Source organism: Dromaius novaehollandiae, chromosome 1 (assembly GCF_036370855.1).
Source record: "Dromaius novaehollandiae isolate bDroNov1 chromosome 1, bDroNov1.hap1, whole genome shotgun sequence".
Classification (NCBI taxonomy): Eukaryota; Metazoa; Chordata; class Aves; order Casuariiformes; family Dromaiidae; genus Dromaius; species Dromaius novaehollandiae.
The window spans coordinates 207,365,753-207,390,931 of NC_088098.1; the positions used below are offsets into that span (position 1 = coordinate 207,365,753).

At 42.3% G+C, this 25,179-nt stretch overlaps 2 protein-coding genes across 7 annotated transcripts; one reads left to right on the top strand and one right to left on the bottom strand.

The window, feature by feature from the left end:
- The first annotated feature begins 106 nt into the window (after positions 1–106).
- Positions 107–19,593, top strand: VSTM5 (V-set and transmembrane domain containing 5). 5 transcript variants are annotated; one of them, XM_064505133.1, is made up of 7 exons: positions 115–313; positions 4,430–4,759; positions 4,858–4,995; positions 6,601–6,725; positions 11,517–15,072; positions 15,385–15,552; positions 16,259–19,593. In XM_064505133.1, the coding sequence occupies exons 1-4, from the start codon at positions 229–231 to the stop codon at positions 6,642–6,644; spliced, it is 597 nt and encodes a 198-aa protein (XP_064361203.1). In that variant the 5' UTR covers positions 115–228; the 3' UTR covers positions 6,645–6,725; positions 11,517–15,072; positions 15,385–15,552; positions 16,259–19,593. The 5 variants fall into 5 exon arrangements, with proteins under 5 accessions (XP_064361205.1, XP_064361203.1, XP_064361201.1 ...); XM_064505131.1 differs by having other exon boundaries at positions 16,279–19,593; XM_064505134.1 differs by having other exon boundaries at positions 16,311–19,593.
- MED17 (mediator complex subunit 17) lies at positions 8,840–25,069 on the bottom strand. 2 transcript variants are annotated; one of them, XM_026109206.2, is made up of 12 exons: positions 24,640–25,069; positions 24,172–24,338; positions 23,337–23,556; positions 21,998–22,134; positions 21,818–21,902; positions 20,500–20,652; positions 19,510–19,640; positions 18,224–18,408; positions 17,599–17,736; positions 16,367–16,484; positions 14,897–15,056; positions 8,840–11,599 (listed from the first exon to the last, which is right to left on the bottom strand). In XM_026109206.2, the coding sequence occupies exons 1-12, from the start codon at positions 24,869–24,871 to the stop codon at positions 11,394–11,396; spliced, it is 1,932 nt and encodes a 643-aa protein (XP_025964991.1). In that variant the 5' UTR covers positions 24,872–25,069; the 3' UTR covers positions 8,840–11,393. The 2 variants fall into 2 exon arrangements, with proteins under 2 accessions (XP_025964991.1, XP_064361192.1); XM_064505122.1 differs by lacking the exon at positions 8,840–11,599 and adding an exon at positions 14,230–14,362.
- Between the last annotated feature and the right edge of the window lie 110 nt (positions 25,070–25,179).

Below are 25,179 nucleotides of genomic sequence, written 5' to 3' on the forward strand. Positions count from 1 at the left end.
CTGCGAGGAGAGGCGCTTCGGGGGGCGGCAAGGCCGGGAGGGGAGCGAGCAGCAGCCCGCAGCCCGCGGAAGCCGTGTTTCACCGGCCTCCGCCGCGGCTCTGCGGCTGCGGGAGGAGGAGGAGAAGGAGGAGGAGGAGGAGGAGGAAGAGGCCTGGCGGCCGGCAGCCCCCGGCACCGCCCCGTGCCGCTGGTTAAATGCAGGCCCGCGGGTTGTGGCGGGCGGCGGATGAGGCCCCCGCAGGGCTGCCGGCGGCGGGGCGTCATCGCGGGCACCGTGACCCTCTGCCTGGCGGCCGGGTGGGCTCTGCAGAGTAAGTGTGCGGACCGGGCGATGGCGGCGGCTCCGCGCCCTCTCAGCCCCCCATTGTGCTCCTGGCGTGCAGCCCCCTGCACCGGCTGCGCCCCACGCGTGTCCCGGGCCCCCGTGCGCGCCGGCGGCGGGGGGTTTCGGGGAGCCCGGAGACCTGCCCTGCCTTCAGCCCCAGCTGCAAAGCTTCAGCGCTGCCCCGCTGCGGAGGGGGCGAGGGCTCTGCCCCCCTTGTTAGCGTGGCCAGGCGTGCCCCACGCGTGTGCCCCACACGTGAGCGTGTGCCCGCGCGGCAGGGAATGGCGCGGGCGCTGCTGCTCTCTGCAGGCTGGCAGCGCTGCCGGTCTGGGCGGCCTGTGCCCGGCGGCGGGTCTCCTGGTGCTCGGGCAATGGGGCAGCCGAGGGGCGCCGGCCGTGGCTGCTGCCCAGCTTGGTGCACGGGCCGCGGCAGGGCGAGCGGTGCTCCCCGAGGGACGGGCGGCCGCGGGGACGCGGGTCTGCCCCTGCTTTTCAAAAAAAGGGGGTGAGAAAACGCAGAGCAGATCGAGCCTGAACGGCTGGAGTCGAGCTGAGGGATGTGGCCGCCGGTGAGGAGAGAAGGTGACTCTGGACACAGGGCCCCGCGCGGGGCGAGCGGGGATGGCACGGCACGTGGACGGACAGATGGACGGCCCACGGTCGCCTTGGTGAAGGCAGGGTTAGGGGAGGCTGCCGCCAGCATCTGCACCTGGGACCAAGGGTGGGGAGCGCGCCGGTGGGGTGGACGGGGGTGGACATGTCGCTCCTTCTTCACCGAGGTGATGCAGAAGCCGGACGGTGACAAGCACTGATGGAGGAACAGTCCCCAAAGTCCCTCCGCCGCCAATCAATAGCATTTTATTCGGCTTCATTTTACTGCTCTGCACAGACAGAGCCCTTTTCCGTCCACTCGCCCAGCTCGCCGCGAGCCTGCCCTGTGTTGCTATGGCAGGCTCTGGCAAACACGCCAGCGCTCCCGGTTTTGACTCCCCGCCAGAGGAATAGGTCAGAGTCCGGTGTTTGCAGCAGGCCGGAGACACGAACCTGCTGCGCTCGGAGCGGCGCTGGCGTCCTCCCGTCTCCTGGTGCAGGAGCACTGCTGTGCACGGAGGAGCTGGTTTTGCAACGGGGGTGAGCGTGGTGGCCTTGCACGCCGAGCCGCGCACGGGTGTGATGTTTGCTCTCGAGGCTGATGCAGCTCTGCTCAGATTAGACTGGTTCAGGTGAGGTAGGCGGACTGCATATTAAAAATACTTCCCAATGTTTAGGTACTGCCTTGCCAAACTTGGCTTTGCAGGTTGGAAAAAGACATAACAAATGTTTGCAAATAGTGTGATGGCAACTCGTGGAAGAATTTTTTATATTTACCTTGCAATCACACATTCGAAACAAAGCCATGCCTTTATCAGAGCATGAAGGAGGCACTGCGGTGAGACACTTGGCTCACGCACACTCAGAAGTAGAGCAAAAAGTCTTTAAACAAACACGCGTAACAGAAAGAACAACTAGAACAGTTTGCAGCAATGAGCCGAAGTCCCCGTCTGTTCTGCTTATCCAGCTGTCGCAGAAATCTTCCCCATAGGTCTCCTGTGCAGATGTGGTCAAAACAAAACCACAGCTTAGTTGAAGATGGGCTACCCAGAGCGTGGTGTCCCTGCTAAGGGACCAGGCAACGCGAGCATGCCAAGATAGCCCTGAAGGGCTAATTCCAGGAGTGTTACCCTGGAAAAATCCCCAATGCCATGTGGTTAATAACAGTATGGGGGCTGGGGCTTTCTCCTGTGCTGGTCCCTCACGCCAGGACCTGATAATCAACCTCCTTTTCCCCCCCCCCCCCCCAAATTATACATTACCTTGACCAGCAGAGTTTCTGCAGACCAAATACTGTGTTACTCCACTAAATTCTGGTAGAGATCCCAAATGGAGCAGAGTTGGCTTGTCATTCATTTACCCATCTCTCCCTCCATTTGCGGTGGCTGTGGAGCTTTCTGGCCGGGGGGGAAAGTAAGATTTTTTTAAAAAACATTTTTTCCCCTGGAAATCTTTTTCTTTCTCTTCTTTAACATTCTCCCGAATTTGCACCGCCTCCAGGAGGCACCTCCAGGGAGGCTCCCCCAGAGACGCTTTCTTTGCGCAGTTTCGGTGTAGCTCAGGACCCAGCGCTCTCTGACCTCTGGGTTACAGACAGTTGAAAACAAGCATTATTTTTCTATTCAGCAATGGCAGACAGGCTGCTCAAACAGTCAGAGGGAGCTGTTGAGCTGGTCCATGCTGAACCAGGAAAAAATATTCAGAGGTAAGGCGTACTCTGTGCTTTATCTGGCTTGTGTCTGGTTTGATTTCTGTGGGTAGATAACTGGATTTCAGTCTCCAGCCAAGTCTCTCAAACATGCCACTAATTAGAAAAATATGCGTGCCTATTGAAACTTGGATGTTTGGTGTTCATCCAAATCTTCATACAAAAAAAAAAACCCCCACAGGTAAGCAGAATTATTGCAGTTACACATTAAACTGCATTAAACACTGGTTAGTTCAGGTCAACAGGGTTACGAACAGCTCCATAATCACATCCGTGGGAACTGTGTAAGAATTAAATATACTTTTGCATCCATTCTTGCCTTGGAAAATGAGTGCCTAGCTTAATGTGAAACTGGGCACCTTTGATGATCTGTGATTCATCTGCACTGGCATATAACTGGCTGCTTTTACTTCACTTACATTTTGCTGTTGTCTCAAATGACTGATTACACATCATTACTAATTTACAATCCACTCGGTATCACCAACAGTCAGCTATGCTTCTCTCATCCTGAAAACATGATGAACTCCTCACCTAGTCTTCATATACTTAAGCCTGCTACGGTTCTTGCTTTTGGAGGATGGTAATCAATTAACATAATAGGTTACCTTGGCCGTGGCAATTAAGCTTGCAATTTAAATGCAGGATTTCAAAGGAAAGCCAGTTACTGATGAATACAAAAGATGCATATTTATCTGCATGATTCTTGATCCATGGCATAAGGTAAATAAATGAGGTTTTGTAGTCATATTTCTTCAAAATGTTCATTTTCTTTTTTTTTAGGGGGGGCATTAGGTTGACTTAGCCTCTCTGAAGCCCACCTAAACTGGGATGTTATAATTGACTTTCAGAAACATAAAGGCCATCTCCAGATTGTTTTAATTTTTAGCTGCCTGGCAATTAAGTTGTAAATAAACCACTGTGAAACATCTTGACTTTGGGTAAAGCAGGGTAGGAGAGATGGGAGGGAGAGATGGGAGGTGAGGGCTGCTCACCACAGACAGCATGTCTACCCCGGAGGAAAGCGGCGGGTGCTGGGACTTGAGAGTGCAGTGCAGTGGCAGGGAGTACCTATAACAGGGATCTTCATTGTAAGCTATGAAGCAAACACAGCATCTACTTTTCCCATATATCTACACACAGAATTTGATAGTTAAAATGTGTTAAAGGTGAGATTTATGAAAGCAAGTGATGAATTCCACATCTCAATTTGAGAGGTAATTAAGGTCAGAGTTTTCAGAAAATGTTGTCCCCTCTTCCCCCAAAAGATTCTTCCAAACCATCTTCTCTTGGGTATACTGAAATATGTACAATTACATGTCCTACAAGGCAGAAACATTTCTCCGAACTATAACCAAATAAACTGTGTATCTATAAGTTAGATATGCATGTGCCTTCTGTGGTCAGGAGAGAGATAGAGACTGCAGAGGATAACCCATCGTCTCCTAAGACACACTGCTGAGATGGATGGGATGACCTACCCCCCAGAGGTACCCATCTTCCCACAGGCTAAAGAAGGAGCATTTCCTAATTTCTAGACTGCACATAATGCATGATTTTCTGAAAGCCAATACTGAAACAAGATGAATACCAGCCTTAGCTAGTATCTATCTCCTCTGTTGACAACAGAGAAGGTTGTATCAGTGATTACAGAGTCTACGTAGGGCGCTCGTTTGTCCCATGCCACCCAAAATTTGTGCAGTGGCTGAACGCTAGCTGTCGTGTCTAGGCTGATCGCACACCCTGCCCATGACGCTTGCTGCAACATCACCTCCATGCTCATTGCCCTCCTTTGTCTTTCAGCCCCCGGAGGAGTATCGTTACGTGTCCCACAACCCAACATCAATGCAACAGTGGCACAAAACATCCTCCTCTCAGTTGAATACTCTTGCAGAGGTGTCGCCACCATTGAGTGGAAGCATGTGTCGAGCCGGGGCACCACAAAAATTGTTGAGTGGAAAAGTGGGAATTATGTTAACATATCCACAGTCTACAAGGACAGAGTGACTGTTTTTGAAAATGGCTCTATACAGCTCCTGAACGTGGGCGTGAGAGATGCTGGCTACTATTTTGTCACTGTAACAGAGGAGTATGGAACCAACATCTATGGGACCATCGTAGTCAATGTTTACGGTATGAGCTAGACAGGAGTGCTTGGTTTTACCCTGTGTTTAAACATTAATCTGCTCATAATCAGTTTATAATACTACATTTTTCTGTCCTCCCTGCAGAGATTATCTATGAAGATTTACATTTTGTAGCAGTTTTCTTTGCATTTCTCACTGGGGTATCTGCCATTTTGATCTGCTTCATGTGGCTGTGTAACAAATCCCTGCATCTATTCCAGAAGACGACACACAAACTAACAGGTATCTCCCTAAGAATTCGGTCAAGGTATGGGGTTTTCAGGTCTGAATTTTGAGCCTAACTTTCACGCATGGTTAGAGCCACAAAAGTGCTAAGCAGTGACACAGAGAAACAAGGTTAGAAGGGCTCAGTTGAGTTATCTTGTCATAGGTATTCGGTCCAAAAAGGTCCGCAGGACATCAGCCCTACACATTTCACATCACAACCCAAAACTTTACAACATCGCTAACTGCAAAACTTTGGGAGAAAAGGCCAGAGCTTCAGTGTCACAGCATATAAACCAAAAGCAAGAGCATCAGCAATGCTCTCAGTGTCTGCAACAGAAGGAGATTTCCTGGTGCAAAATACCCAAAGAGCCCTTGTGAGTGGACTCCATCTCACTTTACAGAGGACAGCACTGCTCACCCTCCTTCCTAAGCTCCCTTTAATCTGCCCTCTCATCCGATTTATCTGCTACCTTCAATGAGCAGAGACTAATACCAAAATTAGACTCCTAACAAAAGCCAAAACAAGAAATCAGTCAAAAAAGTATTATTTATAGTCAGATTGAGAGAACATGAGGTAGGCATTGAAGGGAACTTTCACGCATTAGTAGAGAAACTTTCAAGCCAAAGCCAGGGATATACTGACCCAGCAGCAAAGCAAGATGCCAAGCTACGGGCTTCAGCTCAAGCTGTAGACACAGCAGTTCCTCCTTGCAATGGGAGGTTTCTTTCACCACTTCCAAATATTTCAGGCATTTACCTGCCTTCTTTATAAGTGCAGATCCACTAGTGGTTTCTTGCCCTGTAGTCTGTATTTCTTCTCTTGAAGTGCTGCTTAACTGTTACGACAAGCAGCTGAAATACCAATGTTTTTCCAGACCAACATAGATACTCCAAGAATCCTTCGCCTTGGGGCCCATAGTCTTTCCTGACTCTGCAGATGCAATGAGAAGAGAAGAATTTGGCCCAGGCTGTCTCTTCCTATCTGTCTCTTACTGCTACGGCTCTAAGGCCTGCTGAAGTTTTCACAGTGCACACATAGTTCACGAGTTTCTATAGCTGCTGAAAATTTGCATGCCATGACACAATATATAGGCTTCTGTTCAGATAAAGACTCTCCTTCTGAAAAAGTTAAAGCCGATGTTCCTACAGAGCCAGAGTTTTACATAGTGTGAATCAAATGTACCTGGTGGGCAGACTTTTGGTGTAATAAAATTCTGGATACCTCCTCTATAGTCAGTGAACAGTTACCCAAAACACGATTCAAAGCAGGAACCTAACTTTTGTCCTCCAATTCCACCTTAGAAGAGCCCTCCTTTCAATAGTCATTGAAGAAAGGAAAAAGGATCAGCCCTACGGACTTCAAATTAGTTTTGGTGGTGTCTTTAGTCTCGTCTTGGAAGAAACCAGTGTCACTTTAAGGATGGTGAGGGACTGTTTATACAGTTACATGTTTTGAAAAGATGTCTCATATTTAAAAATACTATAATTGTTCTCTAATTGTAGATGAGTAAGTTTGAACAAATACTAAGAAGTTCACAATGTCTCAGCTATTGACACACAATTTTGGAATCCATTTGTCAATCCATTTGCCAATCAATAAAATTATCCTTTTATTTGCAGCAAGTACAACTGAAGAGATTGAATTGGAAACCATTGAGTGTTAGCCAAGAACCCTTTCATAACAAAAATTACAATTCTACCTCAAGAGAAAATATTGGCAAGGAAAGCGAGAAGAAACCTAAAAGGTAAAGTGTTTGTGACTATTTTAGAAACATCTTGACGTGCAAAGCTAATTAATATGAAATCAGCAGTGATGGAGCTGTTTTTACCTGTTAAGATTTTGGCTCTACTAGTGAAGGTTAAAGTGAAAGAGAACATGCTTTCATGGCTGAGCATGAACACATTTTTGTGGTTAATTAATAAAATCTACAGCTTCTACCATGTTTAGAACAACCAACCAGCCATGCTTCTAATACCAAAACATAATGGAAATGATCACGGTCTTGAAGGACATCTGTATTTTGGCTATGGCAAGTCTCCTATTACAGAGAGGACAGTAATTAGCTTTCTTCAATGTAATAAATTTACTATCAAATTACAGTATTAAATTAAAAAAAATAAATGGCAAGGATAGAGTCCTGTTTATTGTGCATATGCTGCTACTTTGGGGCATAATCCTGAAGCTCTGAAGACAAGCAGTAACTCTTCATGAAGCAAAACTTGAAACGATGCCGAGCTAGTCAAAGTTCCCTCACTTACTTTTTCAATTGTTTACATTGCCCAGGGATGTTAACACACATTTTATGACTTTATTAGGGAAGGTTGTTAAATAAGGAACCATGCAGAGGTACTGAAGATGACGCTGCCTATAGCAATTAGATTGTTCAGATAAAATACTGACGCACCACACCACCAGGGTGGGAGAATAAACTGTTTTATTGTGAAAGATGTTGAGTTCTTTGCAAACTTAGCCCACTGACGAACAGCCTACCTGGTAAGAGAAGTTAACATAGCATCATTTTGAAGTTTAGTATTTACAATCACAGTCCTGAAATCACTCGTGCTGAGAGAAGCCACATTTGCTTTCCTGTTTTGTAATGAAACAAAGTGACCTAACCAGCATTTTTTTTTTTTGAGTCTGTGTTGCGCTTAAATTTTCCAACTGCAAATCAGCTGGGTAGAATAACATTTGCTTTTGTGAGCAGAAAAGCACTAAATTGTCCAAGCTTCAAATGATCCTGGTTTATTTTTGTAAAGAGAAGAATTTTGCAGTGTGAAATATATTTTGAAAGAGACTGTGGATTCTTCTGTGTCTGTAAACTGCCACACAGCTCTTCCAGCCTAACTGCTGCTACTGCCTCTCCCATAATTTAACTTGCTTGTTAAAGCTTTTACAAGGCAAGCTGACACAGTTCTCCCCCTGTTCTGGGGAGTACTGTGCTCAGGTGCACACATACTATGGGCTAATTTGTAAAGACAAAGAAATTCTCACTAGGTGCCTAACAATGCTCACAGGTGCCAAATAAACTTTTTCCAAAGCGCCCAGTACACACAATACCTTTAAAAAGTCATCTGCAAGTGAACCGGCCATTAGTAGAGCAAAAGGCCTTTCACCCCCGCATCAGCTCAGTGCCTCATTCAGCTGGTTGCTCTTTCCCACATCTAGAAGAGGTCAGAATGAGTGAGGAACTGTAGGAAAACCCCAGCTACAGCTTGGCAAAAGAACAATTTGTTCCTATTCCTCACTTTAAGTATACTATTAATCTTTGTATCTGTGACTGAAATAAGTTTTGATGACACAGAAGGAGCTGAGAGCATGTCTGTTTTAATCACCAAACTTGAAAGTACTTGGTAGGATATCCATACTGCATATGGACACTATGAAAGTTTTTTTCCTGTGCATCTATTTTAGATTATTGGTTTCTTAATTCCTAAATCTTAAAACTTGAATGTGAAGTTATTCATCAGGCTGAGTAAACAGCACACGCCACTGCCAGACATATTTAAAAAGATATGAAAAGTGCTACTTAAAGGAAACACCACTATTAGCTATTAATATTTACTTGAATACTGTAATTGTCAAGAGAAGAAGTCATGAAATGTATACAGACATGAGTGACCTTTCAAAGTTTTGCTGTAAGGGTAGTTTTAAGTGCTCTGTACAGCATTTAAAAGTTAGGATGAAAGTAGTAAATGAGCACTTAAAATTCTTATATTTAAAAATACAGCAGAAAGAAGTCTTCAGCTAGCAACCTCTCTCAGCCTGCAATTTCAGGCACCCAACCTTAGTTATTAGCTGATACCAATCTTGCCTTTAGGTCATAACATCCTAGGCAAACCACAGGGATTCAAAAGAACATTCAGTGAAGACACAGGGTACAGTTAGTTTTTGTACTACTTTTCTTACAGACACAGTCTACAAGTTTTATGCAAAATTTAACATGCTTTACTCTATGTACATAGGGTCACTTATAAAATATTTTGTGAATTTGATTTTTCTCAATATGCATTAATAATGTCAGTAATATTTGACTAAAAAAGAAAAAAACATAAGGCTAAGCAGTCTGGAGTTAAATCTTCTGTTAGATGGGAAGCATCCGAAATATCTGAAATTCTATAGCAAGCTGTTAAGGTTGAAGTTTAGAAATTAGTAATGATTCTTACTCCCATCATAAACTCCATGCAGAACAGCAGCAAAAGTTAATATTTAGAACATTTCAAGTGATCAAAGGAATTTAGGCATTTTGCATTTAAGCTTTAATTAAAAGAGATGTCCAAGTTCACAGGATTGCCTTGGCAATCAATCTAATGGTCTTAATCATCCATTAATGTCTCCATTTCATACATTTCAAGGCATATTACCAAGAATTTCAAGATTCTCTCTCTCTTAAATTAGGAGTCTAATATTCAGTCTGTTTTCCATTAGCATTGAACACACAGGAATTCTCGCTTTTAAAAGTCAGACTTTCAAGGTCTCTAATCATATTTTACAATGCTTTTGCATCCAAGCCTGAAAATCTTGAGCAGTCTCTTTACTACTAATCCTTTGGGCAATGTCTGCAGCACAAGAGAAGTGTTCCTCTTGGATCCGTTAGCTCTTTTCAGAAGGGGACAAAGGTTTTATATACTTATCTTCTAATTGAGTGAGAGATTTGTTGTGTTGCCAGTCAAAACAGGCCTATTATAGTCAGATGCACAACAGATGAATTTCCACCCACTGTTCAGTAAGTATAAACTCCTCTTTGTACCTGCAATCCTTCAGTGTCTACTAGCCATGTAATATGGGAACAAGCATCACAAATGTTGCATACAATTCACTCATCTTTCGAGAAGACAAAGAGACACATACACTATTTTCAACTGGTATTTTGTCATTTTCAAGAGTTATCCAAGACAGTTTATGAGAAGTTGAAAGCAGCATCTCTTCTCTCCCATAGTTCAGTTAGGCAGAAGCAAGTACTTCAAGGAACTGAAATAACCGTGTGTTCCATACTGGCAAGTACTACCGTAAGCACAATAGCTGCTTTGAATACACACTGAACAACAGCAGCTTACCACAAGCAGCTGCTTAATATACATATTTCCTGTAGCTATTCTTTATTGCTCAAGAACATAGTACCATAGAAATATGACCATTCAGTTCAAACCTGCTCTGCCATATGTAAAAAGTTCTCATATATATGCACACACCCCTTATAAACACATAATACAAACATAATTCTAAACCAGTTCTACAGACAGGTTTCAAGAAAACCTTTAGCAATTAATTGTCAAACAAAAGAAAAGCTTTGTGTAACACCTTAATAGAAACTACAAGGCAGCTACAATTACAACCAAAAAACAAGTCACATGACCTCCTTGTTATTTTAAGAACTCAAATGATGTCCTGGATGATAACCAGTATCAGGGCAGAAAAAAGAATAGCATGAGTGTAGCAATCCAAGCTGTACTGCATGTAAGTTCCCAGCTTCTCCCCAGTCACGAACTCTCACAAAAAAATTATCCACAAATTCAAACTGTCAGGAGAATTGCATAAGCAGAGAAAGACCCTTCCTTCTAACGTGCTTGCAAAAGACAAAGACAGAAATCACAACCAAAGTAGCTGACACCACACAGACTCATCTGTGGCCACCAAAGGTAGGAAGCTTGCCACAAGCTGTGATTTTGTAACACTCAAATCTTTAATTAAATACTTCTCTCAAAAAAAGAAATGGAGTAGGTGACCCAGAGGCCACACCAATGCACATGAACCCCAAATCAAGAATGTCACACACAGCGAGGACTTGCTGCCTGAATTTAAGTTTTCTTTAACCTTAACTTTTGATAAAGGTGCTCTGTTTCTCCTCCTTTATCCCACTTCTAAATCAGACAAGTCCACTATCTTCCAGGATAGACATTCCCTGCAAGACAAGCCACCCAGAGCTTATCAATAGCACAACTCAATTCTAAGAGTCTTCTTTCAGAAATGCCTGAAAAGATCTATGGAGAAACACTTGGGGGCGGGGGGAGGAGGTCACTCTGAGCAGACATCTTTCATGCAGCAGAGAACTACAAAATTTGACTTGATAGAAGAAAACTACATGAATTACCCAGATATAACGTTACTCTAGACAGACACAGAGCAATCTCCAAAGATACAGTTTCGCTACTGTTTGAACTCTGTGTGAAACAGTAAATTAATGTCATTTTATTTTTAAACTTTAACTGAAAGGAACTTTTTCAAAAAGCCATATTTTATGTGTCATTGAGAACATTTTATTATAAACATTACAATGGACATAGCTGTACAGGAAATTAATTTGTTTTTTCTTTCTTGTATTGCCCTCTAAGCTGCGTTTCCCTTTGTTGCGCTGGCAGCTATCCTTCACATAGTAGTGACAATTTAAAGCCCCCAAGGAGAAGCTGATGGGTTATTAGCATGGAGTTAGGGCAGCCATGAGGAGTTCCATTTTATATACAAAGTTGCGACCTTCCATTTTATTCCACTGCACTTCCTTGAATGGCCCCCGAAGATGGTTCCACTTGTTGTCTTGCAGTACATCACCTTTGGGGAGGTCCTTGCATTGACTCCGTGGAAACTGAACCATAACTTTGCTGCCACTTTCAGGACCATTACGCACTGTGATGAACAGAGATTTTTATGAGCACTTTACATTTCAGAAATTCTTCATATTATACATTGCTCTTCATGTATGCTATACATTACTGTCTAGCCAATAACAAACATGCTGGAAATAAACAAGGGAAGTTCTCTTTACATACATTATTTTATTAAAGGTTTTATCTTTGCATTTGCTCTCTCCGATTGCCCACTTTTCCCCCATGATTCTTGTTGATTTAGCACTGCATGTTCTTGGTTAGGAAACAGAGAAATAATACAATAAAAAAACAAACAAAAAACCTTAAAGGCATTTCTCTTCCCCTCAATGATGTCAAGAACTCCAAAGTTTTTTTTTGTTTTTTGTTTTTTGTGTTTTTTTTTTGACAAGTCTCACCTTGGATGCATTGCTTACCACTCTGTTAAAGTACTAATTCTCCTGAAAGGAATCTGTAATTTTTTTTTCCTAGTGGATTTATCTCAAAGGCACAGGAATGAAGACACTTTGTATTTCTGTTGCTTTTATCATCATAAAACTCTGCAAGTTTGGTGGGAGTGGGCTTTTTTTTTTTTTTTAAATAAATAAATAAGCAGTTAGGGACTAATGCTTAGTTTTCCCGAAGAGCATAATCAAACTTAGTTAGCAAGGGATGAAAACTGCACCACAACATCATTTCAGATTTTGAAAGCACAGGGGACAGACACCTTATGCTCTGACCGAAAGTAACAAATCTAGATCAAAAACCAGACCCAGAAGCAACTACCTCTGTAGTCTATATTATGTACATAAAGTTTTTACGTTACATTTGGAAGGTCTTCTCAGACCTTCTCACAGAACAGCTGAGGGGGGAAGGGACCTCCAGAGGTTGCCTAGTCCAAACCCGTGCTCAGAGCAGAGTCAGCTAAAGCAGGTTGCTCAGGACCGTGTCCAGTCAGGTTTTGAGTATCTCCACAGATGGAAACTCCACAACCTCTCCAGGAAGCCTGTTTCAGTGTTTGACCACCCTCACAGCAAAAAAGCTTTTTCTTATAAAGTTTCTTGTATTTTAGTTTGTGCCCTTTGCTTCTTGTCCTGTCACTGAGCACCACTGAGAAGAGTCTGGCTCTATCTTCTTTACTCCCTCAATCAGATATTGATACACATCGATAAGATCCCCTCAACCCTTGTCTTCTCCAGACTGAACAGTCCCAGCTCTCCCTGCCTGTCTTTACACATACCAGATACTCCAATCCCTTCATCTTCTTTGTGGTCCTGCACTAGACTCACTCCAGTAGCTCCATGTCTCTCGTACTGTAAAGTCCAGAACTGGACACAGCATTCCAGGTGTGGCCTCACCAGGGCTGAGTAGAGGGGAATGATCACTTCCCTTGACATGCTGGCAATGCTCTGCCTAACGTAGTCCACAATATTTTCCCTCAAGCATACATTGCTGCCTCATGGTCAACTTGTTGTCCACCACGACCCCCAGGTCCTTTTCTCAAAAATGCTTCCCAGCTGGTTGGCCCCCAGCCTGTCCTGGTGCCTGGAGTTATTCCTCCCTAGGTGCAGGACTTGGCATTTCCCTTTGCTGAGCTTCATGAGGTTCTTTTCATCCCATTTCTCCAGCCTGTCGAGGTCTCTCTGAATGGCAGCACAACCACCTAGTATATCAATCACTCCTCCCAGTTTTGTATAATCTGCTCAGGGCACACTCTGACCCACCATCTAGATCACAAATGAAGACATTAAACAAAATCGACCCCAGTACTGAACCCTGGGGGAACACCACTAGTGACCGACCTCCAGCTGGATTTGGTGCCGCTAATCGTGTCATGCAAGCCCAGCAGTTCAGCGAGTTTTCAGTCCACCTCACTGTCCACTTGCCTAGTCTGAACTTCATCAGTTTGTCAATGAGGATGTTATGGAAGTCAGTGTCAAAAGCCTTGCTAAAGTCAACATAAATGACATCCACTGCTCTCCCCTCATTCACCAAGCTAGCTATTTCATCGTAGATGGCTATCAGGTTGCTCAGGCATGATTTCCCTATCATAAATCCATGCTGACTACTCCTAATCACCTTCTTGTCCTTAATATGTTTGGAAATAACTTCCAGGATTATTTTTTACATCCCCTCTCCAGGGATGAGGTGAGGCTGACCAGCCTGTATTTCTCTGGATTCTACTTCTTCCTTCTTAAAGACAGGAGTGACATTTGCTTTCTTCTAGTCCTAAGGAATCTCTCCTGATGATCACGACCTTTCAAAGATACTCAAGAGTGGCCCCACAATGGCACTGGCCAGCACCCTCAGCACTCATGGATGCATCCCATCAGGCCCCAAGGACTTGTGTACATCAGTTGAAATGTTTCCTAACCTGATCCTCTTCTACTGAGGGCAAGTCTTCCCTGCTCCAGATTTTCCCATGGGCCAGGGACCTGGGACTCCTGAAGGCTGATCTTACCAGTAAAAACAAAGGCAGAGAGGCAGAGTACCTCAGCTTTCTCCATGTCCTGTGTCACCAGGTTCCCTCCCCATACAGCATGTCCACATTTTCCCCAGCCTTTCTTTTGCTGCTGATATACCTGTAGAAGCCCTTCTTGCTGGCCTTCATGTCCCTTGCCAGATTCAACTCCAGATGTGCTTTGGCTTTCCCATCCCCATCCTTGCATGCTTAGACAGTGTCTCTATAGTTCTCTTGGATCACCTGATCCTGCTTCTCTCTCTTCTACGCTTCCTTTTATGTTTGAGTTTAGCCAGGAGCTCCTCATTCACCCATGCAGTCCTTCTGTCACCTTTGCATGACTTCCTGCATATCAGGATGGACCATTCTTGAGCACAGAGGAAACGATCTTTGAAAAAAATCAACCAGTTCTCCCGGACTCTCCTTCTCTCAAAGGCCATATTGCATAAGATTTTTCTAAGCAGATTCCTGAAGATGTCAAAGTCTGCTCTCCTAAAGTCCAGGCCCGTAATCCTGCTATCTGCCTTGTTCCCTTCTCTCAGGATCCTGACTGCTTCTGCAATTACTTTTTTCTATGATAATTTTAAGAAATATTTTCAAGCTTGTATAATAAGGTAATATACCATGGTTACATTAAGTTGCTTACTTGGCAAAGTACTGATTCTATTTAGGTGTCAATCCAATATGCAAAAGAGATTGTTTCTAGAATAATGATAATTTATAGTAAAATATTCTATAAAAGTTTTGAGACTGATTTTATAAGCAGACGTACAAAGCCTGTATATACATTCTAGATATTATAAATACATGTATAAATATATAAATGTATATAATACATACATTTGTGTATTTTGTATACATTTGCAAGAGAATTCATACCTGAAATGGCATAGTCTCCATTCGGTGATGCTACAGTTATTGCTGATGCATTGCCAATGCTCTCCACTGGCCCCAGACCAACATGATTACTGAAACTCAGCACGTGCCATCCCATAACTTTTGCCAACTGCTGAACTGCATGTACTTGATGCTGTGACATCTGAAAGATAACAAAGGTTTGTCTTCTCTTTAATATTTGCACCAAAGAATGAATTACATGTTGGTTTTACCCATCTTTTTAATTCTGCTGTCCAGTAATATTTATAAAAGTGACTGTGTTATGTGTTCTCTAGTTTCAAAGCAACTGAGGGTATATTTTTTAAATGCTTAAGCAATATACGTGCCTTAGAATAGTTCCTTTGCAGACAGAGAAGATCACTGTATTAAGCACACACACAGGCTACACAGCTGGATAAATCTTTGATAGGCATATGGGCTTTTGCATTTTATTTAAGTATTGCTTTCAATAAACCAAAACCTTTATGTAGGTCTCAAGAACTTATCAGTGTTACAAACAGGATTTTGAAGCAATCCTTTCTTCTTGGAAGTGAGGAGAGACCTCTGCTCTATTTGCAAGAATAAGTATTATCATGGCAAACTCGGAAAAATCAAAGTTGAGGTACTCAGATGCATGATATCCCCACTACTGTTCAAGTGTAAGTACTGCACAGTTTCTAAGAGCTAATATTTTTCCTTATCAAAATTTAAGTCTTTTAACAAGGAAGAACTAGCACTGTTCAGCCAAGTGGTTCTCCATGAACAAGTCTGAAAACACTTGATCAAAGCAATACCCCCAGAAGAATCCATTTCAACTAGTTTTTTTTGGGGGGTGGGGGGGGTGGGGGGGGTGTCATGGAGTTTCACGTAACAGCAGCAGGCCAGCCACTATTACCAAAGACCTAAATTTTGACTATTTATAATGCCTATTAGGGAGACTGTCACTTCTGAACAAAACCAGCAGCCTGCTCTAAGCAATTGAGAAACACAACTTCATTCAAATATCAGCTGATTTAGTAACGGCTAAAGCAAAGTGAACGTTAACAAGACAAAGTTGAAATGACAGTAATTGTGGGCCCATTAAGATCTCTACTCCAGATAGGATTTGGCTATAAAAAGTTTAATATATGAAAAACTTATTGTCTGCTATGACTCTCACTGACTGTTTCTGAAGTCAGCAAAAATCTTAGTGCTCCCATGATAAGTAGCACAAACAAATGTATTTTAAAGAGGAAAAAAACCCTGATTAATACTACTGACCTTAAAAAAACTGGCACTAGTAAGTACTAGTTGCTAAAGTCAGTACATACACAGACTGAAAAATTTAGTCATCCACCTTCCTATTTGCAATATTTTTCTTTGAAGTTTTGTAACATTTTCTACAGAGATAAAGGGAAGATTCTAACCTCTTAAACAGAACTGCTGTACCCCAAAATACTACAACAAAGGAAAGAACAATGTATAAGAGTCTACCTGAGATAAAAGGAAATCCTGCAGTTCCTGCTCTTGATGGGACAATGTAATAACTCTTCCATCTCTGTGCACTACTCTGATCTGTTCGACTCCGATATTCAGCTGTAGTTGAATGGATCTTTGAAGACAAGACGGACATTTATTGAAAATGTGTAACAGCACTTAAGAAAACAGGTTATCTTGTTCTAAGAACACAGAATCCCATTAACTAGTAAGAACTCTAAAATGAAGATGGTACAAAGCCTGTGGAATACAACAGTGACCCCAAACATTTCAGTCTCATCAGTCACCACAGCAGCTATCTCTATACTGCAGGACAGGTGTATTGTGTGGCAGGTTCCCAGACTCAGGGCACTGCTTTTTCAGGCCAAGGAACCTGCTGAAGTGCCTCACAACTTCCTCCCTGCCAATATGACTAGGTTTCCCTTCAGAGATGCATGGGAAAATGACACGAATCCAGGGCCTGTTCTGTTCCGCGGTCAAGACTTGGCCACTGCACCGTACCCTGGGACTGAGACTGGAGACGACACCAATGAACACATCTGTTCCAGTGAAGAAAGAGCCAAAGAGGACTGCTCTAAGTGGAAAAATGAAGCTGAAGCAACCAGTTCATCCACTGTTACACATCAGTTATTTCACTGCTGGTCAATATGCAGACATTTGTTTCCGGAACATGAAACCTCCTATTTCAGTGACAGTGTGCATAATTAATAGCATGAATTCCAGCTAGTTCCATGTTTTAGTGCCTGTGTAATCAAGCTAGGACTGAGCACTGACTAGCTCTTCATGAATAGATTGGAAGCTTAGAATCCAACACATCCAAAGGTACTTTAAATCCAGGTATCTCAGTCTGAAGTAAATCCCTCTTTAAAAAAAAAAACACTTTCAGCTTTGACTCCTTCTTTTGAAAAAACCAACAACAACAACAAAAAACCCAGAGCTGCTATGGTTAACTGCTTAATAAGTTTCTTCATTAAATGCAGTGTAAGGTGGGTGAACAGCTTTCTGATGGTGGCTGTTCTCCCCACCATCCAGAAAGCAGTGTTTACAGGTAAACCCTGCTTTTAAGTCATACCATCTTCAAATAAACACTCACATAAAAATAACACACTCTTAGTGGTCTGTCTGAAGCCGGATCTAAACCTGTAACGAAACAACCTTAATATACTCTGTCATTGTAGTCTAAAAGCAAGCTTCCACAAGTAGAAAAATACATGCATTTTCACACTTACTTGCATATCTGCTCATATCCTTGAGAAGTTATTAGAACTTTAACACTGGATTCATAAACATCATTTATATTTGACCAATGAGCCTGAATCTGAGGATCCTCAATACGACTGGCCAGACTGTCAATAGTTCGAGCAGTTCTGGAATAGAAGGACATGTTCCACCCACAATAATCTAGACAGTTTATGCAGTTATCTTTGCTTAAAGGAAACGAGTAGGTTATTAGTTTGATTTTGTGGCATACAAAAAAAAATATGCAAATTTTACAGAACCATGCAGATCACAGATCTATTTGAGCACCTGAACTGCAAATGAAGCACACTTGTTTACTCTATTTCCTATGCATCCTGCAGAATATTAAAATTATATAATTCAGTATTGGCTATTTGATTTTTCTTTAATACTGCACAGCAGAGAATATTAAAACAGATTTATGCAGTCCCTTAAGAAAAGTAGGGACAGCAGTCTGTGTCATAACTGTAACAAACAGATCTCAAAGTAATCTACTTTAATAGCCAAGTAGAAAGAAAAGCAGCTAGTTTTAAGAACACTGAAAAAAAACAATCAGTTGTGGTCTACACTATGATACATTTTATTGTGACTTGAATAAGAAGAGGTGTGACATACCTGCGTCTCAAAAAGATATGTTTTGCCTGCTTTATTATCTTTTCCAGAAGTCCTTCGTTGGACTGTAAAGAACTGATGTCATTTTTATCAAAAGCCTGGGGTCCTGCTAGTCTCATTCTCTTATGGCCAAAAGGTGCACTAGCTGGATGTGGCATCACTGTTGAGCTCAGAGTTTGCTTGTGACACTGCAAGAAAAACCAGCTGTTACAAGAGAAAGTGACCAAATGATAAATCTTCAAAGAGTAATAGGTATACTACAATATGCTATTTCACACATTAAGTGTTTCAGAAAGTGTTCAGAAAGTGCATTTTTCTTTTTTTCTTTTTTTTGCTTTATGCATTTGACAGCACTTTATATATAGCCAGCTTTACACTTACACTTTTCTCTCCCAGTTTGTGTGGGTCTTTCAAAACTTAATGTAAAGAGAAAGCTATTAAAAAAGAATTGCAAAGTGAAAGCCAACAAAAATTTGGCAGTATGGCTCCTACGCACCCCAGAGCTTCAGGGAATAAGTCTCTGGAGACAGACAGACTGGTCAAACAGAAGTAAAGGAAGCACTTCAGAGATGAAAATTGAGGTGCAAGAAGATTTAGCAAGCTGTTCAAAGTTATGGGAGGAAATCTGCAGCAGAGCTGGGCACTAAGCCAAAAACTCATGAATCCTTGTTCAGTGTTTAAACCACTGGACTATTCCCCATGACTATACGACTTGTGGAACCATGCTCTAGGAGATAAATCTTCTCCAGACCACGGTTTCACAAGCATTTAGACATCTGAAATTGGACTCCCTTACCTTAACAGACATATTCCCAACCTTCTACACCACATCCTTCCACTAGATTAAAAAAAGATTATAAGAAAATCTACAACACTGAAGCACAGAAGTGGCCCTCAAATGAAGCGAGTTATTACGATAACTGATTGTTCATTCCTCATGGGAATACGGTCTGAATAGATGCTCGTTTTAAGTACTTGACAAGCAGTAATTAGACACAAATGAAAAAGGGAGACTAATGAGCTGTACTGAAAAAAAACATCGAATGGCTGCTCTTCTGAAGTGAGTAGCTGGGCCTGAGGTTAAGTCCAGAACTAGGGTTCCATGGAAGCACACCTGGAACTCCCTAATCACTCCCACATATTAGAAGTGAACCACAGGTCTTACACAAATAGAGAGAAATGACTGATCTCTAGTGACATTCTGTTGTTGTAACACTGTCACAGGCTAAGCCAAACTCTGAGCAAAACCAAAAACAAACCTCTTCAGTACTTCACCATAAATGCATTACCTCTCTGATAAGCTGATGCAAATTATGTTCCAGAACATACAGATGATCCTCTGGATTCTGTTTTTCAGAAGCAGATTTTTGTGATTTTTTGTCATTGGAAGAGTGACACAAAGAAATAGACAACTGCAAACCTGTACACAGCAAATGAAGAAAAAAATAAAGAAAACAGAACACTAACAATTTTCAAGCAGATTACCATGAACTTTTTCTCCTTCACCTTTTAGACTCATTGGTTTTACAACTGTATTCATGGTCTCAGAGAAGAATCCACCAATGATGTCTGAGAACACAGCACCAAAAGCAGCTAAGACTTGCTAGTCACTGAAGTGTTGACAGGCCAACTACTAACTGAACAGGCATATTTCACATCTGGTGTCTCTGACTCAATCACGCACAAAAAAGGAGAGTCCAAAGATAACACACAGAAGGAATGATTTACCATCATATATATTTTTAGCAATCCAGAAATATAGTCTTCATATGATATACTCGCTTGCACACCCCTTGTAGGAAGAGAGGATTCACCAGCCAACTCTGAGCTGTCTTCATGCTACTTAACCATTGTCATAGAAAAGTATTGGCCTTAGTTCTTCTGAAGGCCCATTAACCCAAATTAAATCTTAAGTTTGCTCTGCACGTAATTCAGGAGCAATGACTTACGCAGAGCTCCAAACTGCAGTATGCACAAAGCATTACAGCTGACAGGACAACTTTAAATACTACCAATAAAAAAACCTCATGAAATCCACACAACAATAAAAAAATGAATAAATAAGAAAATAAAGTGAATTAGTTGGATTTTTCTATGACTACTCAGAAAATTCATATTCAGAATTCAGGGAAATCCCATTTTTCAACAATTTTGAAGAACAAGGAGATTAACACTCTTTCCTAAAAAAGTCACACAGATCAGAATCTCAGTCTGGACTTAAGTAAATAATCCTCTGCTTCCATATTCTTAGGACAAGAAGAGTCTTAAAAAGCTTCTACCTGGGAAAGGCTGGGAGATGATCTGATTCTTCACAACAATGTGAGGAATTTGTGATTTAATTTGAACAGCTTCTCGTGACAGCTGGGCAAAAATTTCTTTGCATAAGAGAACATTCTGTGCAGTCTCCAATTTTGTTTGCCAGTGGGGAGAACCTGAAAAATTTAAATCATTTTTTTCAGAAGAAAAGAGTAAAGAGGAACTACTATTTTTTTTCAGATGTCAGGTACTGAGCAGTAACTACAGGGCATCAAACAAACAGATCAGCTAAAATAATAAGCTAGTCAGCATCTTCTATCCAAACTGAATCTTTTCAGAATTTTGCCACAGTCAAGCATAATAAAGACGTGAAGAAAGAAACAAAAGCATAAAGAAAATGCTAGTAAATTTTACTCAGATTTTACATCTACATATGTTGTGAACTGCTACTGCCTTCTGGAACTGCACATTATATTTTCAGGTATCTTGTGAACATTGCTCATAGAAGCCCTGCCTTCGTGAGTTGCAGCTTTATTAAATTCACTCTGCAAAGAACCACCAAATAATGTTAAATTTAGCTGCCTGCTCTTGTAGGCCAAAATTCTTGAAAATTCTGGTCTGAATAATACACCAACTCTACATCGTACACTGAATGCCATGTGAAACATCTACTTAATACTGCATACTGTCTATATTCAAAACAGCACAAGCAACTGTGGTTACAGACCACTGCGAAATAAAATCCTGCCAAAATCAAGTTCTTTTTAATCCTAAACAGTTAAGGATTAGTTTATAATCCAAAAATTAACAGCTTCAGATACTGGCATGTTTCAAAAGAATCAAGCTACTCTCTGCCAGGTAAGCTGTTGTAGTCAATGCCCATGCTGCCAGCACAGTCTCAAATTCAGAGAAAACATGTGAGCCACAGCAACAAATGATGTATTTTGGACAAGACTGAGAGTGAACAGATGGTCATTTAGTTCAGTTGAGCTAATGGGTTGTTACAACTGGCTGAACCAAAGTAACCGGGTTTACTTTCAGTTATGTGCTCAAGCTCTTAGTGACTGTCAGAAGGTGCTCCAGATATTTTGAATAAAGTTTTAAGAATTTTATTTCAAAAACAGAGTAAACACGTATGAAACACTGAAGGACTACTAACACTTTGAAAGTGTCTTGTTTCCAAAATCGAGCAGCACCCTACAAACAGAATTTTACTTTAATAAGAACAAGAGAAGATTATTTTTCACTCTTCCCTCAAGCTCTATGCAAGTGTTTTCAAATAAACATCATATGCATACATATTTCTTGAGAATGTGCTCAGAAAACAACATAAAGCCATACCTGGTTTTGATTTTGGCATGGGTCTTTTAAAGAGATTAACTGTCCCAAGGTCACCAATGTCTGGAGCTTGTTTCTGAATAGAAACCTGTAAAAAAGAAGGTTATTTGCTGTTTGTTCTTTATTGCAAGTGTACAAATAACAAAACAAAACCCACACCATGTTATTAAAGTTCTAACAAACCTTTATATAGGCTGATCCCTCCAAATCACTTGGAATTTGAACATCCAGAGGACAGTAGTCCTCAGGTATCTTTTTATCCAGGTCAATGTCAGTGTTCTTTATCACCTCAAAAGTGCCGTGATGAAGAAAAAGGGAACCTAGTAAAAGAAGAACATACATGCTATATAGCATCTTCTGCAAATAAGAAAGCCCTTAAATACATATTCTTCTCAAACTAGAGTATAGTCTCCAAATCTTCACAGTTTGCATAAGGTATTACTAGCACTTGACTCAAACTACTTCTTAAAAGATATACGTAAATAAGAAAGCTCTGTTCAGTGCAGCAGCATCTCAGTCTTCCAGTGTGCGATGTGTAATATTATGTAGTAAGTTTGCAAGCAGTATTTAATAATTATAGAACAACAGTGTTTTAAAATCACGTCAGTAGGTGTAGGGAAGGAAAGTTATTTGGTTATAAAAAAAGATTCAGTGCCTGAATTTTTGCCAGTAGGTAGCTAAAGGTATACCTACTTATTGATTTGAAGTGAAACTGTTTGTTTGGCGCGCAGCCTTAAAACTATGACAGTGCTGAGCCTGTAAAAAGCAACCACGCAGCCATTCACTCCAGTGGGGCTGACAGAAGCAGATGCTTACATCTGACATAGTTGCATCCCTTTCACATGTAAGGCACAGCTCATCTAGTTTAGAAAGAATCATCTAAAAGGGGGCATATTCCAGGCTACATACTCATCTTGTGTTAATGAAGAAGTTTTATAACACCCTAAATTGCCTTTTAGGCAATTGCCTTAGGACCCTACCTAGCATAGGCTAGTTTAAATGTCTGCATTCTACCTACACATTAATTTTGGTGAGATTCTGTATTCAATCCTGTATTCCATACTTGGTTCCAGAACTCTGGGTGGGTTACCTTGTCCTACTGTAACTCATTTAGTAATGTATTGGCAGGCCCAGTACCAATTCTCAGCAGTGTACAGTTTCGGATACTGAATCTGTGTCTTCACTCAGGAAAAAAATGCAAGATACTCATTTTTTTTTTAATTCTTTATAGACTAAACATGGATAAAAGCCAAAGATTTACAAGGTCTGTCAACTGATCAACCCCACTGCCAATGCAGAACTGCTCCTTAACAGTATCTTTATTAATACTCTAAACATTTGGCCTTCAAAATCACTCTCTCAGGTTATGGATGAAAAGATACTTCTCACAATAAAACAAGTTTCCTCCCCTTCTCATAATTATCACAATCTTATTGTTATCTATTTTTTTTAATAAATTCATTCAATTTCTACTTTTCTAAGTACCAAAAATATTAATTCCTGAAAAAATACTACTATATACCTGCACTTCTGTAGCTGAGGTCACCAAGAATTTTGTCTCCCACTTTTCTCAGCTTCCAGTGTTGTCTTAGCCTCAGCAGTTCAGAGTTGAAGTCTCTTTGTCGTTTATTTTCCTGGTTTTCTGCAACTGATTTGGATAATCTTTCTGCTCCTTTCAACAGGATTTGGGCTGCTCCTGCTAACGACTTCTTTTTTGATATTAACTGTAAAAACTGAGGATTCTAGTAGCAAGAAAAGAAAAAGCTACTTATATCTTAATTCTCCAAAAATTATTATTAGTAGAAATTGATTGACAGTGACCTGCAGTGACAATGACAGATAAACAGTTTTTACTAGATGTTCAGAAGCTTATTTGAAATTACTTTCATGTCAGTGTTACATGGCCACAAGGAGCATTTTGACTCAGCTTCAGCAAAGAGGCCTTTGAAACCAGTCTTGTGTCCCTTTCATAGTCTCTCCACTGACCCATAACACTGTACCAGGACAATGCAATGAATATTTTACTAAGTTTTGTACTTATTACATAAAAGAAGTTCCAGTGAAATAAAATCTTCCGTATTTCGGCAATAAGCACAAAATGAAACACAGAAAGTCCTGTCTGAATCTAAGGAAAATTTTTTTTTACTGTGAAGGTAACTAAGCACTGAAACTGGTTGCCCAGAGAGGTTGTGATTGAATGTCTCCATTCTTGCAGATATTCAAACCTGTCAGGACAGGGTCCTGGGCAGTTTGCTGTAGGTGACCCTGCTTGACTAGAGAGGTTGGACTAGATGATTGTCTTCCAACCTCAGCCATTTGCTGATTCTGCATGAGCGATGCAATAAGCTGCACTGTACCTGCTTTGGAGGAGGGGGATCCTGCACAACTGGATCTAGAGTCATGAACTTTTTATCCTTGACAATGCTGAGAACATCATAAAGCACGCACATCTCAGTCAAGGCGCTTCTTAAGTTGTTCCTCACTGAATCCCAAGGCCAGAGGGATGGCTGAAACTTTACCAACCCTAAGAAAAACAAAACAAAAACAAAAAACAAAACACATAATAAAGGCTTGTAAAAAAGGTATGGTGTAAGGCTGGTTCTTAAACCGCTGCCAGGCAATAAGAGCATGAAAAAGACCGATGATCTACCCTTTTCCTCTCCATCACTGCAATTTGCTGGCTGTCACCAACACTGATCTGATCCACAGCCACCCTCTGGAAAGGTGAGCCAGGCCCAAGCGCCGGTGCGGCTAAAGCCAAGCACCTCCAGCCCGCCAAGGGAGCCCAGGCCCCGGGCCGGAGCCGCAGGCCCGCCGCCCCTCACCTTCCTCATCCTCCGCCTCGCCCGGCTCGGCCCAGGCGCGGCCGGCCGAGCCCGGCTCGTCCTCCTCGGAGCCGGAGCCCTGGCTGAAGTCGATGCGCTGCGCCAGGCGCGCCAGGTTCTGGGACATGGAGAGCGGCTGGAGGTAGGTCTCGCTGCCATCCAGCCCCACCTCCTGCACCTGCTTCTCACACGCCGACTCGATGCTGATCCGCACCACCGGCACCCCCGCCATCTTGACGCGACCTCCGCCGCGGCCCCGGCCGCCGCGCCTGCGCGCCCCGCGCCGCGGCTACGGGTGCCGAGCGGGGACGAACCAGCCGCAGCGCGAAGGCGGCCGCAGGGCGGCGCCGGCGCCCTCCGCAGCCGGGAGCGAGGCAGCGCCGGCCCCAAGCCCTCTGCCCGGGCAGGCGACACCTCCCGGCCCGCCGCCTGTGCAGCAGCTTCCTTTTATCGACGCCGGGCGCTCCAACAGCTCCCCGGAGTGAGCGGCTGGTTTCCTCCCGCGGCTGCCGTAAGGCGGGCGGCCCCGCTCCGCGCCGC

What these genes read in the sequence shown, in the direction of transcription:
- VSTM5 (XM_064505133.1), top strand. Translation starts at nt 229, where the DNA reads ATGAGGCCCCCGCAGGGCTGCCGGCGGCGGGGCGTCATCGCGGGCACC. An exon ending in GGCCGGGTGGGCTCTGCAGA is followed by an intron (nt 314 to 4,429) that starts GTAAGTGTGCGG and finishes TTTGTCTTTCAG; the next exon opens with CCCCCGGAGGAGTATCGTTA. An exon ending in GACGACACACAAACTAACAG is followed by an intron (nt 4,996 to 6,600) that starts GTATCTCCCTAA and finishes TTTTATTTGCAG; the next exon opens with CAAGTACAACTGAAGAGATT.
- MED17 (XM_026109206.2), bottom strand. Translation starts at nt 24,871, where the DNA reads ATGGCGGGGGTGCCGGTGGTGCGGATCAGCATCGAGTCGGCGTGTGAG. An exon ending in AGGGATCAGCCTATATAAAG is followed by an intron (nt 21,903 to 21,997) that starts GTTTGTTAGAAC and finishes TCTTTTTTACAG; the next exon opens with GTTTCTATTCAGAAACAAGC. An exon ending in TGCATCAGCTTATCAGAGAG is followed by an intron (nt 18,409 to 19,509) that starts GTAATGCATTTA and finishes TTTTTCTTGCAG; the next exon opens with TGTCACAAGCAAACTCTGAG.